Source organism: Mugil cephalus, chromosome 5 (assembly GCF_022458985.1).
Source record: "Mugil cephalus isolate CIBA_MC_2020 chromosome 5, CIBA_Mcephalus_1.1, whole genome shotgun sequence".
In the NCBI taxonomy this organism is placed as follows: Eukaryota; Metazoa; Chordata; class Actinopteri; order Mugiliformes; family Mugilidae; genus Mugil; species Mugil cephalus.
This window is the reverse complement of record NC_061774.1, coordinates 16,418,635-16,434,061: the sequence shown is the minus strand read 5'-3', so window position 1 is coordinate 16,434,061 and position 15,427 is coordinate 16,418,635. Positions and strand designations below refer to the sequence as shown.

The 15,427-nt window shown below is 44.6% G+C and overlaps 1 protein-coding gene across 1 annotated transcript; it reads left to right on the top strand.

The window, feature by feature from the left end:
* The first annotated feature begins 132 nt into the window (after positions 1–132).
* On the top strand, positions 133–13,766 carry mtnr1c (melatonin receptor 1C). Its single transcript, XM_047584407.1, has 2 exons — positions 133–1,110; positions 11,534–13,766. The coding sequence occupies exons 1-2, from the start codon at positions 918–920 to the stop codon at positions 12,397–12,399; spliced, it is 1,059 nt and encodes a 352-aa protein (XP_047440363.1). The 5' UTR covers positions 133–917; the 3' UTR covers positions 12,400–13,766.
* The last annotated feature ends 1,661 nt before the right edge of the window (positions 13,767–15,427 follow it).

Sequence of the window (15,427 nt, the reverse complement as noted above, 5' to 3'; positions counted from 1 at the left end):
CTTATCAACAGAGGGCTTCGTTTAACACCAAAAATGGACAATTTATCATAGCGTAGCATTTTCACAGATGTCAAATATCTGTCTTTTCCATCATCGTTTCCAGTGTAAGAGTCTCGTTTGGACACATGAAGGCGCCATTTCCACAGAAATTCCAGAGTCGGTGTCTGATAAAGGTCAGTTTGATACTAAAGCAAACTGTTAATGGTAGTAGTTACTGGCATTCCAAATAGAGCAAGCAACACAGCCCTCTTTGAGATTATCCATGCCTACAAGGAGCTGTTATTTAATGGAGTGGCACGGCGAGGAGGGCCAGGACATGACGGCTACTAAGAATCTAGAAACATCTTCAACATGAAGGATTGTTTACTTATTTATTTATTTTTAACCAGAGCTTCAGGTTTCTTCGTCTGCAGAGTGAATTGACCTGAAACACTGACTCAGTCAACGCTCTCAAAAGGCAACAAGAGATCCTTCGCTGCTTGGTGCGTGAGCCTCGTATCCTCGCATTTCCATTACGCACAGGGGAGCGCTCACATGCCTTCTGGACGAGCTCCCCTGTCAGAATTATGGAGCGGCGCGCAGCAGGAGCCTCGCTGACGGACGAGGGCCACACGGGGCTCCGCGGCGGACCACCTCCACCTTGCCCACCTCAGCAGAAATCACCGACTTCTCACATTTGCCCGCGTGCGTAAAGCGCGTCTCTGCTCCGACGAACATGCCATGGCTCGCGCCCCCCTCCTCCCACCACGCAGGCGGAGGAGTGTGGTTTCGTGCCTCAAGAAGAAGTTCAAGACTCCCTCCTGTGAAGCCCTTTTGATTTTTCTCCCCCCTCTCTACTCATGTGTTTTATTTTATTTTTTTCTCCCCCTGCTGAAGATTGGAGTATTTCCATCATGGCTGCTGCATCCTGAGGGGAGATGGATTTAGAGGTGAAGGATGTGGACGGTTCGAACTGTTCGCGGAATGAGAGCGACTGCGGGCTGAGCGCTTCCTCCGGCGGAGTGTCCACTGCGCTGGCCAGCGTGCTGATCTTCACCATCGTTGTAGACATCCTTGGCAACGTCCTCGTCATCCTGTCCGTGTACAGGAACAAAAAGCTCAGGAATGCAGGTGAGGCACCCGTGGCTGATGTGGCCATTTGCGTGTGCATGTGTAAATAAATGATGGGGCAAAAAAGAAGCTTAAAATATCTGGGGTGATTTTTTATTTATTTTTCCTCCAGAAAATATGTGGCAAAACCCAAACCTAACATTCTCTGCCTGAGTGACCCGTGGGATCCAATCTGGGGTTCACTCTTTTCATTCACAACTCAAATCAAGCAATGCAAAGTGTAGCCTGTGACCCCGGTGCCACATGCATTCTGTTTACTTAAGTGAGCCTCCAGTATCAGTGTGATGGAGTTTCCACAGCCTTGCATGTCTGCCTCCATATCTCTTCATAAATAACAACCCCCATTCCTTCGACCCGACTTCATCCTTGATTTGTCCATCCCGGATAAATCACATCCCTCGTTCTATCAGTGTACCTGTACTCATAACATGAAGGACTCCCAACAGCACGGCCCCCGTGTCCTTTCTTATAAGACTTTATTTCAGAAATAACCTTGGGTTTTGTCGCATGTGGAAAGTCCTTACAGCGGAGTGAAGGAGAGGAAGATATTTATTGTAGCCACCTTCATGTCTTCTGTCTCCCTTGGTAAATATAGCATCATCATTCAACATCCTTTATGTTCCAGCGCAGTCACAGAGCTGCTGTTATATCCAGCGCCTCGCGATGTGTTTTTAAAAAAATTGGCCCCTCAAATTGTTTCCCAAAGTTTGTTTTCATGAAATAAATGGCCGTGCAAAAACTGTGAGTCGTGGTTGGAAAAGGCCCTTCGGGTAAAGACATGTTCGCCTTTTCTGTGTTTTTGGTTTATCAGAGCCCAGATCTGTATTTTATTGGAGCTGATTCCTGTAACGATAGCCCAAAGAGTTCCAATAAAGGAGCCGCCTTGTGGTTTGTGAATATGGTTTTGGCTAATTGGAAAAGACGGCGCTGTCTTTTTCAAGCAGTCATTCGATTTTCTAGTCACAATCTCTCGGAGAGAAAGTAAAACACTTCGGTGACCGAGCGCGCTCTTGGAATTTCTCAAAATATCACGTCATTTCACTTTTAAAGTGCATGTTGGCGGCTGTTGTAAACATTATATCGGTATGTGAAAACGTTAAAAAGAAGAAATCACATGCTCTCCCTCCTTCAAGTTGGAGGCCAAGTTGAATTTATTAGCAACAAACGGTGTCAACCTTAATTCAGCGCACACATACAGTGTGTTGGTCCTCAGAATTATTTCTTCAGGTGTGACTGGTGACTTTTGGTCAAAGTCCAAGTGTTTCTTATTTAATTTCCACCTCATGTAGCAGGTGCAGTACGTAGTGAGATAAGAGAACATTTCCTCCACGACCGTGGGACCATGTGAAGACAGAGACACAGCACAAAGCAAGGGACTGAGCATGAAGCCAATGTGTGCAAGCAAACAATACAAAACAGTGCAAACAGACAGATGAGAGGCAACTGCTGACAACTCCTGGCAAACGCTCCTCACGAGTCCACTGAATGAATCTCTTCTGCTACTGTCACATTCTTTAAGTGATTTTTTTTTTGTCAAAAGCAAATCCAGCTGTAAGCCCACTCGGCTCAAACGCACACTTTTGATCCCATCTTTACGCAATCCCTGATGAAATACAGCCTTATCTTTATTTGCACGTTCATGTCCCAGTATGAAAACAAATACCGTGATAGTCTTATAGTCTGAGCCGACATAAAAAGAAAAAAAGAACTGTCGCAAAAAATGAAAAAATAAAAGGAGAGAGAGAAGGAGCAGTCACACCAGTCTCAGCTACGATCATATACCGAGGCCCTGGAGGGGTTATGCTATTAGTGGTAGTCTTAAAATACACACTTCATACTTTATTTTACAACCAAAAGAAACTTAAAAGCTAATTTTAGTTGAGTTGCATGAATAAATCTCATGATTCAAGCCCCTGCAAAGAACAACAGATGACGAGTAGTGCTCAGAAATGTCTCACGCAGCCCGGAAACTAAAAGCTATAGGAGCTGCGCATTTGATGCCGTGCTGCTTTGGACCTAAAGGTCCCGCGAGTCAGGCAGGCCATCGCACCCAGCAGCATCACGGTTAACAGTGCACACCAGGAAGGAATCCTGCCCGCCCTGGGAGACTAAACTCAGTGATCGCGGCGTAATGCTAATGAGAACATGCGAATGAGGCGGCAGGAGCCGGGCAAGCGAGTGTTTGGAAATAATTGGGCTTTTAATGACAATTTCAAATAACATTACGTAACGCGTCCGACGTGCACAAGCCAAGAGCGGTTTGGAAGATTTAGGAGCCCGCGCAATAATTCAATTATCTGGGTTTGCATAAATGACACAGATGACTGAATCCGAAACAAAAGCGCAGGAGTTAATGACCTCTTCAAAAGTCCCACCCCATGCCGGCGGACCGCGGCCGGTGCACTGATTGCTGACCTCATGTCGCTTCGTGTGACAGATAGACGGACCCTGTCACACACTGGAGTCCTTCAAAGAGCCCCGGCGTCCCTCCACTGGCATGTACGAGTAGGAACTTGAGAGCTCAGAAACTCTCCTGCTATTATTTTTTTTTTTTTTTCCGCGGCTGTCCTTATGTGACTGAAATTGTTACTGCTGTTAGCCCATCAACAATCTCCTCTCTGTTCTTAACAAGCTATTTATAGGTTTGGCTCACTTTGTATGAATGTTTAATTGTACAGAGTTTCCGAAAGGAACGCACAAAGCCGAGGACCCCAGAGCAGCTGCAGGAGATCTGTCTGTCGTAAGATTTGAAAAAAACAAACAATAACAAAAAAAAATAACGGTTTCTCTGATAGATGGGTTTACTGTGGAGAGTGAATAGGTGCAATAACATACAGCAGCATCCTCCAGGCCTATGTAAAGGTGTATTTTACTACTCGCACTAGCTAAAAATAAATAATAATAAAAAATACTCTGACATGTTTGTGGCTGAAAACTTCCCCTCTCCATTAACCATGATATTTCAGAGTGCTGGTTTGCTCCCTCACACGCGGCAGCAGGACCTTTCTGGTCTGCTTCCCTTCAACACGCTCGCTTTTCCTCCATATACCCCTCTGCTATCAACTTAACCCCCTCCCAAAAGTGAAAAAAAAAAAAAGATGGAGATGCTTTTGAGTGAGTTTACATGTGTGTCCCTTGATACGTGTGTGTGTGTGTGTGCACGCTTGCATTCTCTCAGGTCTGCAGGATCTTTCAAGTGTGCAAATCTAACAACATCCATCCGCAAGAATCTTCAAAGTGTGGCGCATGCCACTACGGCCCTGCCAAAGGGGGGCTGTTAACACTAGAGTTTCCCAGTGGGGTTAACCAAACTAAAAATAAACCCACAAAATGCACTCATGAGGGAGAGAGACCGACAGAGGGAGGAAGTAAGGGATGAAGGGGAGCAGATGGATCAGAGAATGACAAGACTGGGCCCATGTGCGCGTGAAGTCTGAGTCCGTGGGTCACGGGATGCGCAAAGTTGGGGACGGACTACTAGGGTTTTGTTAAATCATGCATCGCATCCCCCCCCCCCCCCCTCCCCCCCCCGGCCGCTACGCAGTCTACTACTGAATAAGTACTGAATAAAACCTAAAAACTAGACCGCAATTGAGTCAGTGGACTGAGTGAGTCAAACCAGAAGCCAATTTAAATTGACAGCACAGGTCCATGGGGAATATCACTTAGTCCACTACATTAAGCATGTCTTCTTTTCCAGACGACGCGATAGTAAATGACATTTAGTTTTATTATGTGGAGCAAAAAACTACACATGGAGATGAGATCTATGAAAGGGGGCTGCTCTTTGTTCAGATATTTCACCCTCTTCCTCTTACGTCTAAGGGATCGACGAGTAAAAAAAAAAAGAAAAAAAAAAAGCACCAGACGCTTGTGCTTGTGTGTATCGGTGGTCCCATTTCTCTCGGGGGCTGGTGAGTCTTATTTACGGGAGAATGATGATGATGATGATGATGATGATGTTTTTGGCCGGGCTCATAGCGGGGCTGCATCACCAAGAGGCATCTCATGTCAGTTTAATGTTAAACTTCTGAGAAACAAACAAAAAAACAACTCCCTGGCCCCTTGAAGATGAGTTCACCAAGTCGTCACTGCTAATCCATCAGAGCTGGTGCCCTTGCCGAAAGGTTACTCCTGCTTGCTTTTGATAACTTGACTAAGTCGGACGAGATCTAATTTGGTCCGAGCACTTAGTAGTAATAAACCTGCTGACGCGCAGCCGGATCCGAGCAACGCTAGCCCCCCCACACGCCTTTTTTATTACTTACTTATTATTTTTTTTATGAATTCATCTTTTCTTAAAAGGTGTCTATAAATATAGCCCGGCTGAATCATCGCGTAGTAGATCACGTTTCCAGCAGCACGAGCGGTGAGAGCAGTGGGATGCAGGCGGTGGGCTTTGACGGAGGAGCGCAGGCTACGAGCCCCCGAGAGTCACATGTGCACGCAGCCGTGGGAGTCGTGAGATTGAAAACCGAGTCGACCGGCAGGCTTTTGTTTTTTTTGCCTCTCGGTTTGGTTTGTTTGTCTCATTCACCACTTGGACTGAATGTACCTATTCTTATCACGTTTTATTTCCTGCATTGTTTATCCGTTCAGACGTGTTGGAGGGAAGCGGCGAGCGCTCCTATTTCCGTGAGGCTGTCAGGAGACGTTCCACGAATATGTTTTTTTTTTTTTTGTCAGCTTTTCTTTTTCCCTTTTTTTCAGTCTGGTGAAATATCCTGTTACAATTACACGGAGAGTATGAATGGTGAAGTATTGTTGTAATTTCATTCACCAAAAGATGACACTGGGGAAATTCACTGAGTGTTTAAACATGGGACCCGCGGGCTAAAATAGGCCCCGATCTGTCCTGCGGGATGAATTTATAAAAGAAGAGGAGTAGAGGAAGGAAGGGGGGAGAAAGAAAAGACAAGGAGGAGAAGTGAATGGGGAAGGAGGGGGAGATGAAAATGAGAAAGAATGAAGAGGAGGAGGAGGCAGGGATGAATGATGAAAAGGAGAAGGTGGAGGGGAAACTAGGGAGAACTAAGAGGAAGTTGAGAGGACGAATGAAGAAATGGAAGGAAGGCAGGAGGGAGAGAGAAAAAGAGTAAATGGGGAAGGAGGAGGAGAGGAAAAGGAGACGGAAGAAGAGTGGGAGGAGGGGATGAAAGGCAACAAGGAGAAGAAGATGAAGATGAAGGAGGAAGAATAAGGGGGGTGAGGAGAAGGAGAAGCAGACAGGGGAAGGAGGAAGAGAAGGGAAAAAAGAGGGGGAAGAAGGGAAAAGGGGAGAGAGGGCAAAGGCGAAGTTGAGAAGAAGATGGAAGGAGGACGAGGGGGGAAGATGAAAATGAGAAAGAAGGAAGAAGAAGAAGGGGAGGAGGGCCTATAGAGGGGGACAGAGGAGCAGGAGGAAGACTAGAAAAAAGAGAGGGATGAAGAAGACAAAGATGTTGGCACTAAGAGTTGCGAACTTGACACAAACTTGAGAGAGTCGCAGCTAAGCTGTAGATGGCAGCAATGCACCGAAACCGCACTCGTTTCTCTCAAAATAACTCGAGCTTTTTGTAAAATGTTTTGTAAAATAATAGCACGTTCAACGTCAACATTAAGATCATCCTCGCGCTCCTTGGCTCTAAACCAAAGCTGAAACTCTGGAGTCGTCGTTATTTATAGTTCAGACCGGGCTCAATGAGTTTGACACCCCCTCCCACTTTAAAGCAGGAATCGGCTGACTCGATGCCACGTCCCACTCGGCTGACAGCTCCGCGCAACTATGAAATGAGATAATCCACACACCCCGTGGTGCCTGGGAAGTTAAAGACTGCATGGCAGCTGTCCCTGACGGCCTGTAACCAATCAGCATTCAGGCTAAGCTCCATTCAACTCTCGCTTGTTGATAATTACAGCTCCTAAAGACGTCAGTGTGTCTGTTCTTAAGAGCAGGTGTGAGAATAATGTCTCCGTAAATCCGTATTAAAACAACAGTTGTTTCAATGCTGTGAGTGGGATGAGCATCAGTTCAGTTAATGAAACCGAGCGAGGTAATGGTTCGTCCAGGGCTCGAATAACAACCGAGTCATCTGGACAGCAAGAGAAAGAAGTTGGGGGGGGGGGGGGGGGGGGGGGGGGCTGGAGCTGGAGATGCTCTGCCCGCTTTGACCACATGATAACACCGAGCTGCATGATGTCAGCGAGGATTCAAACCTCTGCACAATGACAAATGCACACAGCGAGCACTGCGAGCGTCACAAATACAATCTGACAGATTTGCCCACTGAGCTGACTGGAGGATGAAGAACAAATGCTTTTATTTTTATCTCGGCGGGCCTCAGAGAGGGCTTCTGCTGCTTTAGCAACTTGGAAATTGACTCAATGGCCAAGTTGGTGGCAGCAAAATGTGAATCCTTCAACAACAAAAAAATGAATGACAGAAACTTTTTTTTTTTGCCCGTTAGGATGGTGTTCATCTTCATCTATGAATTAAAATTAGATTGGTTGCTAAACAACACTCTGTAGCTGTGGTGTCCCATGGGTGAGGGGATTATGACAGGCTTTGAACACTGAGGATTGATGGCCAACATGTGTTTTAAATCCACCCTGATCATATCTGCCAATCAGCGCTGTTGTTTCAGCTGTTGTCAGAGGGAATCAGAGCCTGGGGCCCTCACTTTCCAGCTTCAGGAGGCGCTTCATGTTATATCAACCCTGGAATCACCCCGACCTCTGACACGAAATGTTGTTAAAATGAGGCACCTTCTCTGTAATCCTGCACAGATCAATTACAGAAAACATACATTTACGCGTTAACCACTGATGTAATGGCGCAGGAGAGACTGAATCTGAGCCAACGGTCGTTACATTTTCCGCCATTTTTTTTTTTTTTTTTAATTTCATTATGTGGCTTTCCAATTTTTAAATTCAATTATTGATCATTTTAAACGAACTGAGTATCATGATGTAAACCTGTTTCACGTATATTCTTAATGCTGCCAATAAACACACTGCGCAAAAGTCTAATCTACTTTACACACAACCCACTCTAAATTGTATTTTATGAAAGACCGATTGAGTCGCGCCGCGGCTCCTCTGTCTGTTCCTTTTATCTGTCTCCTTATCTGATACAACATTCCAGTTTGATTTATTGTTTCATTTTTCCCCACCCAGAACAGCTGCACTGTTACAATATCAGACGTCATTTTCCGTAATTCATGTCTTTTGAGGAGATCCAGTCTCACACCAGCGTCGGCCCTAATCTCAGGAGGACAGGAACTTGCTGGGACGTAATTGGACACTAAAAATCACTAATGTCCTGTTTTTTATGTACTTTCTCAAAGTATTTAACTGTCTGCAGCCAGAGGCCAAGAAGCTTTAAAAGCAGAACAGTTTAATTGAACTGGATCTGCCAAAGACAAGACTGAGACAAGATCTCAAAGATTTCACTCTGGACTTATTTGGTGACACTTGTAGTTACTGATGGTAACATCATATGAAGTTTCGTTCTACAGGTCAAAGGATTGTGGAGGCAGTAAAACAAAAAGCTCAGCGATTGTCCTTTTTCCATTGTTCTGAGAACAACCGTAACCAGATTTTTGTTTAGTGTGCAGCTCTTCAGCTAACAGCTCACTGTGGCTGCTCCTCCTTCTCCTGTAATGGCCTGTAAATATTTCAGACTGACCTGCTGTCATGCAAATGACAAAAATCTAAGCTGTCTTGTTTTGTAGATGCATTTTTGATGAACAGTAGCGGTAAGTGCAAAGCTCACTGACAATCACTTTCTGTAGCTGCTGTGTAATAAAAGTCAACCCGTGTTTCTCCAGTTTGTCCCTGCAGCAATCTTTGAACCCATGGGCCCTTGTCTGATGATGATGATTTACCATTCTGCACTCAGAACAAGATATCTGTTTATAAAAATTGGATTAGCAGTAAATTTTTTATGTCTCGGATGATCAGCCCAGACACCCGTTTCTAAGAATACAAACATATGAATAGAGCACTAAATACATAATCACAGGTTTGGACTTAAATGGGAGCATTAAGGGAGCAACAAGCCTCAATATGTCTTATTCCCAAAAAAGGCAAAGATCCCTTTCGCTGTGAGTCCTACTGCCCAATTAGTGTACTCAAAGTGCCAAGCCAAGCGCCTTGAAAGGTTTCTCCCAGCTCTCATTTCACCCGATCAAACAGGATTTATTCAGGGACGACGGTCCTTCTCTAACACTCGTAGACTTACAGCAGCCCCTTAGCCTCGGTTCGAACAAATGAGGTACAATCAAGCTACATCCCTTTATACCGCGGAATGAGACGGGGATGCCTGATATCGTCACTGCTTTTTGACAGTGTTGCTCCTTTGTGGGGCTTATCCAAAGTGACAGGGTGAACAGGGTGTTGCTACATGCCGACGAGCTTCTCCTATGTATTACCAACCCTGCAATGTTCCTTCCAACCATTCTATCTTAGTTGGAGGAGTTTGGGAAACTGTCCGGCAAAAAAGTTAAGTTTTCCCTTTGAACCACACTGATTTCGATATCCCTACTTCTTTGTTCCCTTTCAAGAGATTGACGTCCCACTTTAAGCACCTGGGGATTACTTTCCCTCACACTTTTCAGCCATTATATCAACTTAATTTCTCTCCTTTAATTGACTGGCTGGCAGGGCGTATTAACTTGCTTAAAATTAATATAACTCCTCAATTCGTACATCTTTCTTTTTTTTTTTTCTAAAAAGAAGTTTAGTTCTCTTGACGGGATCTAATTTTATCTGGGAGCCTAGTTTTTAATTAGTAAGACCTTTCTGCAAAGACCCAAAACATCGGGAGGGATGTCCATGCCCAGCCTTCTCCGTTATTACTAACAACATTTAGAAAATTATTACACATGTCCAAAGCAATCCTCTTGAGCATGCATCTGAGTGGGTAAAGATAGAAGCACATGGTTCCTTTTCTTCCTCCTTTTCACTCTTTAGTTACTTCTCCATTCATACAACATACATTAATCCAGTCATTGCTCACACACTTTAAATTCGCCTCTTTAATGGTACCCACTGTATCAAACCACCTCTTTACACCGGCCCAGTTAGATCTGTCATTCTGCACTTGGCACAGGAACTTGAAGACAGTTTGTTAGAGATCTGTATATTGAGAGGGGATTTGCATCATTCACTCAACTGGTAGGAAAACTTTGTCCAAAAGAGCTACCATACCTTCTGCGGGTTACTTCCAGACACACCCCTAGATACTCTTCTAGCCACAAAGGCAGGTCTTAAGGGTGTCATCACAAGGATCTATGACACACTAACCAACATAAATCCTCAGCCCACTGCCAATATTAGGACTCTCTGGGCGACAGATCTTGGCACATCTCTCTCTAACGATCTGTGGAAGTCAGTCTTAGACCAAGTACATTCATCTTCCTCATGTAGTAGATATGGCCTTATACAATACATGCACCAGCAAACTTAAAGCAATTGTTTTGGACCTGTCCCACTCTTTGCACATTCTGGTTTTCAATATTTTAACAGCTTGAGTGAGGTCTTTAGTGTGGTTATTGATCAACATCCTTTGTTAGCTTTATTTGGTGTAAGACCTGAAGACTGTGACTGGTCATAAATATGTACAATGCTGTGGTGGCCTTTACTACCGTACTTGCCCGTTGCCAAATACTGTTAAATTGGAAGTGGGAGTTCTAAAAACCCATCCTACGTCAAGTGGATCAGGGACATCATGTCTCACTTTAAGTTGGAGAAGATCAAATTCACTCCGGGAGGTAGTAAGGACAAATTTAACAAGGTCTGAATGCCTTCTTTGACTTACTGGTAACTTAAACCAATGATTTTTTTTTCATTCCCTTTATTTATCATTATTTTCATTGTATTCAGTTTTCTTAGCCCATTCCATTTCTTCTTTATCACAATGTTTTCTCTGTGTTCTGTGTTTTGATAAGCAGGTAAACACCACTTACAATGACAGCACAGATCAACAGGGAAACGTTTTAAAGAAAATTAAAAGGTCTGGGCAGTTTGTCAGAATCACTACGGTTAATCCTAAGGTAGATCTGACTATATGTGATGATAATAATATATTCAGTGCTTGTTGTGATATTCACTAAAGAACATAAATGTGAACCTCAAGGTGGCACCAGGAAAAAAAGTGGGGGACAGCAAAAAACAGTGACACCTCTATCAATTTTTATGGTTAGAAACTTAATAATTACTAGAGATGTGTCTCAAACACAGCTAAAATGGGGATTTACCTGGGTCCAGATTGCTGCACCGGAGGGTATGAAGTCTTATCAAAATGTGACGCCGTTCTGTCCTCATTTAAATGGCACAGTCATACTTCCGGTTTATTTTAAGGAATTTGTCCTGGAGCGTCAAGTAAGTAAGAAAGGAGTGTTGTATGCCTACCACATTACCGTAACCTTTTCTGTTTCTTCAGGGAACATCTTTGTGGTGAGCTTGTCTGTGGCAGACCTGGTGGTGGCTCTGTACCCGTATCCTCTGGTCCTGACGGCCATCTTCCACAATGACTGGACCATGGGCGACCTGCACTGCCAGGCCAGCGGTTTCATCATGGGCCTCAGTGTCATTGGCTCCATTTTCAACATTACAGCCATCGCCATTAACCGCTACTGCTACATCTGCCACAGCCTCCACTACGACCGCCTGTACAGCCTGAGGAACACCTGCTGCTACCTGGGCCTCACTTGGCTGCTCACCGCCCTCGCCACGGTGCCCAACTTCTTCGTCGGCTCGCTGCAGTACGACCCTCGCATCTACTCCTGCACCTTCGCCCAGACCGTCAGCTCATACTACACCATCTCAGTGGTGATTATTCACTTCCTGATCCCGCTGCTGGTGGTGTCCTACTGCTACATGAGGATATGGGTGCTCGTGATTCAAGTGAAACACCGGGTTAAACCGGAGCAGAGGACCAAACTGAAACCTAGCGACGTGAGGAACTTCCTGACTATGTTTATGGTATTTGTGTTGTTTGCTGTGTGCTGGGCGCCGTTGAACCTCATAGGCCTGGCCGTGGCTATAAACCCCGCGAAAGTCGCTCCCAACATACCTGAGTGGCTCTTCGTCACGAGCTACTTCATGGCGTACTTCAACAGCTGCCTCAACGCCATCATATACGGACTGCTAAACCAAAACTTCCGTAAGGAGTACAAGACAATCCTGCTTGCTCTTTGCATCCCGCGCCTGCTGCTCATGGAGACATCAAGGTGCGCCACAGAGGGACTGAAGAGCAAGCCCTCGCCGGCTGTGACGAACAACAATGTAGCAGAGATAAATGTATAAAACTCTGGTTTTGTGACTGGGAAAAGTGGATGTGTGCCATGATTCACCCAGTGCCTTTTCAAGATGTGTATCATTTTCCTGTTGTAAAGATACAATCGTATCTTGGAGAGGACACTGACGCCGTTGTTTTCCTTTTAGCCTGTCAGACGCTGTTCCCTCATGTTGAGAGAAAACGCATCAAATGCATCACCAGTACACTGTGTTCCACTGTGACTGCCTCTCTGCACTCTATCTGCAGCTAACTAGTTTACAAAAAAGAGGGGGGGCAAAGTTAACCATTGGACCATTGCGAAAATTACTTTCCTAAAATCTTTCACCCACATAGTCCATACACGTCAATAACACTCCTGGGTTGGGTTTATTGTTCAAGCCACATCCCAGCATGTGTACATCATGTGCGTGAGAATGACTCACTGCCTATTTGCACAGATCGATTGTGAGTACATCAGCCACATAAAATAAAGTATGTAATAAAAAGTGTAATTTTTGTTGCCACGGTGTCTCTGTGCTCTTAAATGCCGCATTAATGATGGAACAGCTGCAAGGTTTGTTATTTCCCTTCAATGCAGCCCTTTATCTGATATTAGATTTAAGTTGAGGCCATTTTATTTGAGGCTCAGATCAATTACCAACGACTTAATGCTATTAGTTGGATTTTAGTGCCAAATCAGAAACACATTTTAAGCATTGCAGTCAAAGCTACAGTAAACTCCGAATCTCATGTGAACATCTCGGCTAATTTTCGCCGGTAACGTAGGCTTATTAATTTACCATGATGCTTTTTTCACCCTCGGGCTCGTCTGCTGGAGCAAAGACGCCCTCAGAAATGACACTGGGAAGATTGTTGGAGCTTTAGTTTGGGCAAAAGAAAAACAAATATCGTGACGTTGTTTGTGTGTTCATGGGAAAATGCTTGCCTTGTTGTTTTGTAAAGTAGGATTCTCTCATATTTTTTTCATTAATTCTAAAGAAACCGTCTTTTAACTGTTGCTGTGTGCATGTGTTTGAGGGACTGTGAAGTTCAAAGCCCTGGGCGTCTCCTTTCAGACACTGAGTGATTTAGGAATTGGGTAAATTGTGAAAGGGGGAACAGAACAGATGATTTACAAAGCTGGTTTTCTTGTATACTTAATGCCTGCGGGACATGATATGCATCAGGAGAGGAGAGATGTAATTTTCAGATAGTGCAAGTGTGCCTGAGCACATGTCACCCTGCCCGAAATGAGGTCTGACAGCCTTGCAGTGTAACCTCCACCCAGAAAACAAACTATGAGCAGTTCACCCCACAGGGAGACTCCAAGATGTGAATGTGACATATTCCTGATATGAAGCACTGTTACCCGAATATTAAAGAGATTACACATTCAGAGTGTCTAAGTCAGGATTTGTAAACACTGTCTGTATATTTCACAGTCACTTATACATCCATTTTCTGACTTCGTGCCCCGGTTTGCTTTGCAGCAGCTCAGTCTGGATAGCTTTCCTAATGCGGGAGTAAATTAAACCATAATTGGGTGATTATAAGTGCAGGAACAGGACAATGAGTCCGTGAGGGATCTTGGCCCGGCACAACCGCTCGGGCTATCTCGCAGAACCACGTTGCAAAAGCAGCGGGAATGGCACAAAACCGTTGAGTTCTTCCACATCGGTTTCTTTGATGTGGAAGAAAGAAGCAGCCGATGTGCCAGCGCAAGGTCAGCCACAGATGAGCGGCTAAAGCGGCTCGAGGGAAAAAGACAGCGGCAGCTCCACCGCACCAAAGAGTCACAGAGTGATGGCTGGGTCATCGGTCTTCCTTTGCATCTCACCTTCTTCTCTACACTCTCTCCTTTTCTGCTCTTTGTACCTGTTCCTTTGTATCTGTCTCCCAAGGCAGCGCAGATTAGTCTGACATTTTGGGAAATACATGCAGCCAGGAGACAGTTAGCTTGACTTAGCATAACATTTGAGGGCATTAGTAGTACTGTATATGTGTTCCAAAATGTATCCCCCCCAAAAAAGTCTCTCTCAGAAATAATCTGCAGTTTATAGACCACAAATATGTACATACGTGCATACAGCAGTTTACATATGCTAGTAATAACTTCTCAACAAGAAGGTAAAATGATTTCTCATATTATCCGTATATCTGTCCACTCTGACATAAAGATCTCATAAAAAATCCAATTATGTTGTATAATCCTACAACATAATGTTGAGAAATAGTAATTGGCTTTTTTCATTAAAATACATTGACAGGAAAGACATCGCTCAAACTACTGAGCAGAAAACTCATTAATACAATCCAGAGCCCAGGATGAATAGCTGAAATAATGCACCCGCGTATGATGCCTGTCATTTTGCCAGTGATTTAATAAGGGCAATCGCATGTGAAGGCATTTGTCTTACAGTTATGTTCAAGGACAGCATGATCTATCCGTGCTGTCCTACGCTGTAAGATCCATCATAACTCATGACTTCATTCTGCCCTTTTCACATACGTATGTGGTTCTGTCAGGCTGTGAGTTACATGATCTTTCTACGGAGTGTTATATAGCCTCACCGGTTTCTCCAACGGCAACTCCATTAGTTGGCCTGGCTGCAGCTGCAGCATGTGTCTCAGGTAAGCTTGGGGCTGCGAGGCCATAAGTCATACGATAGCATTGCTTTTTTTGTCCATCATCTACAATGTGCGATCATCCATCTCTAAGAGGTCCGGTGCATTGACGTGATGTCACGTGAAGGATCAAGGCGTGCACCTGAATTTGTCCAAGGACCCGATACTCCCTCTTCAGCCATATGTTCACTTGCTTGTTTTCTTCTCCACCTCCTTCGCCTCCTCCTCCTCAGTGGCGTGTGTGCGCAAGGGGCCTCAAAGAAACAAATCATTGTGGGAGATAAAGATTCTTTCCACAGCAGCAGAACTCTGCCACAAATGTGGTTAACACAAAATACACAAGCAATGAGGCGTTATATGGCTAGCATGACATGTTTTTTTCACCCGCTGGATGAGGTCAGATGCAACTCTGCTCTCTGCACAGAGGAATTA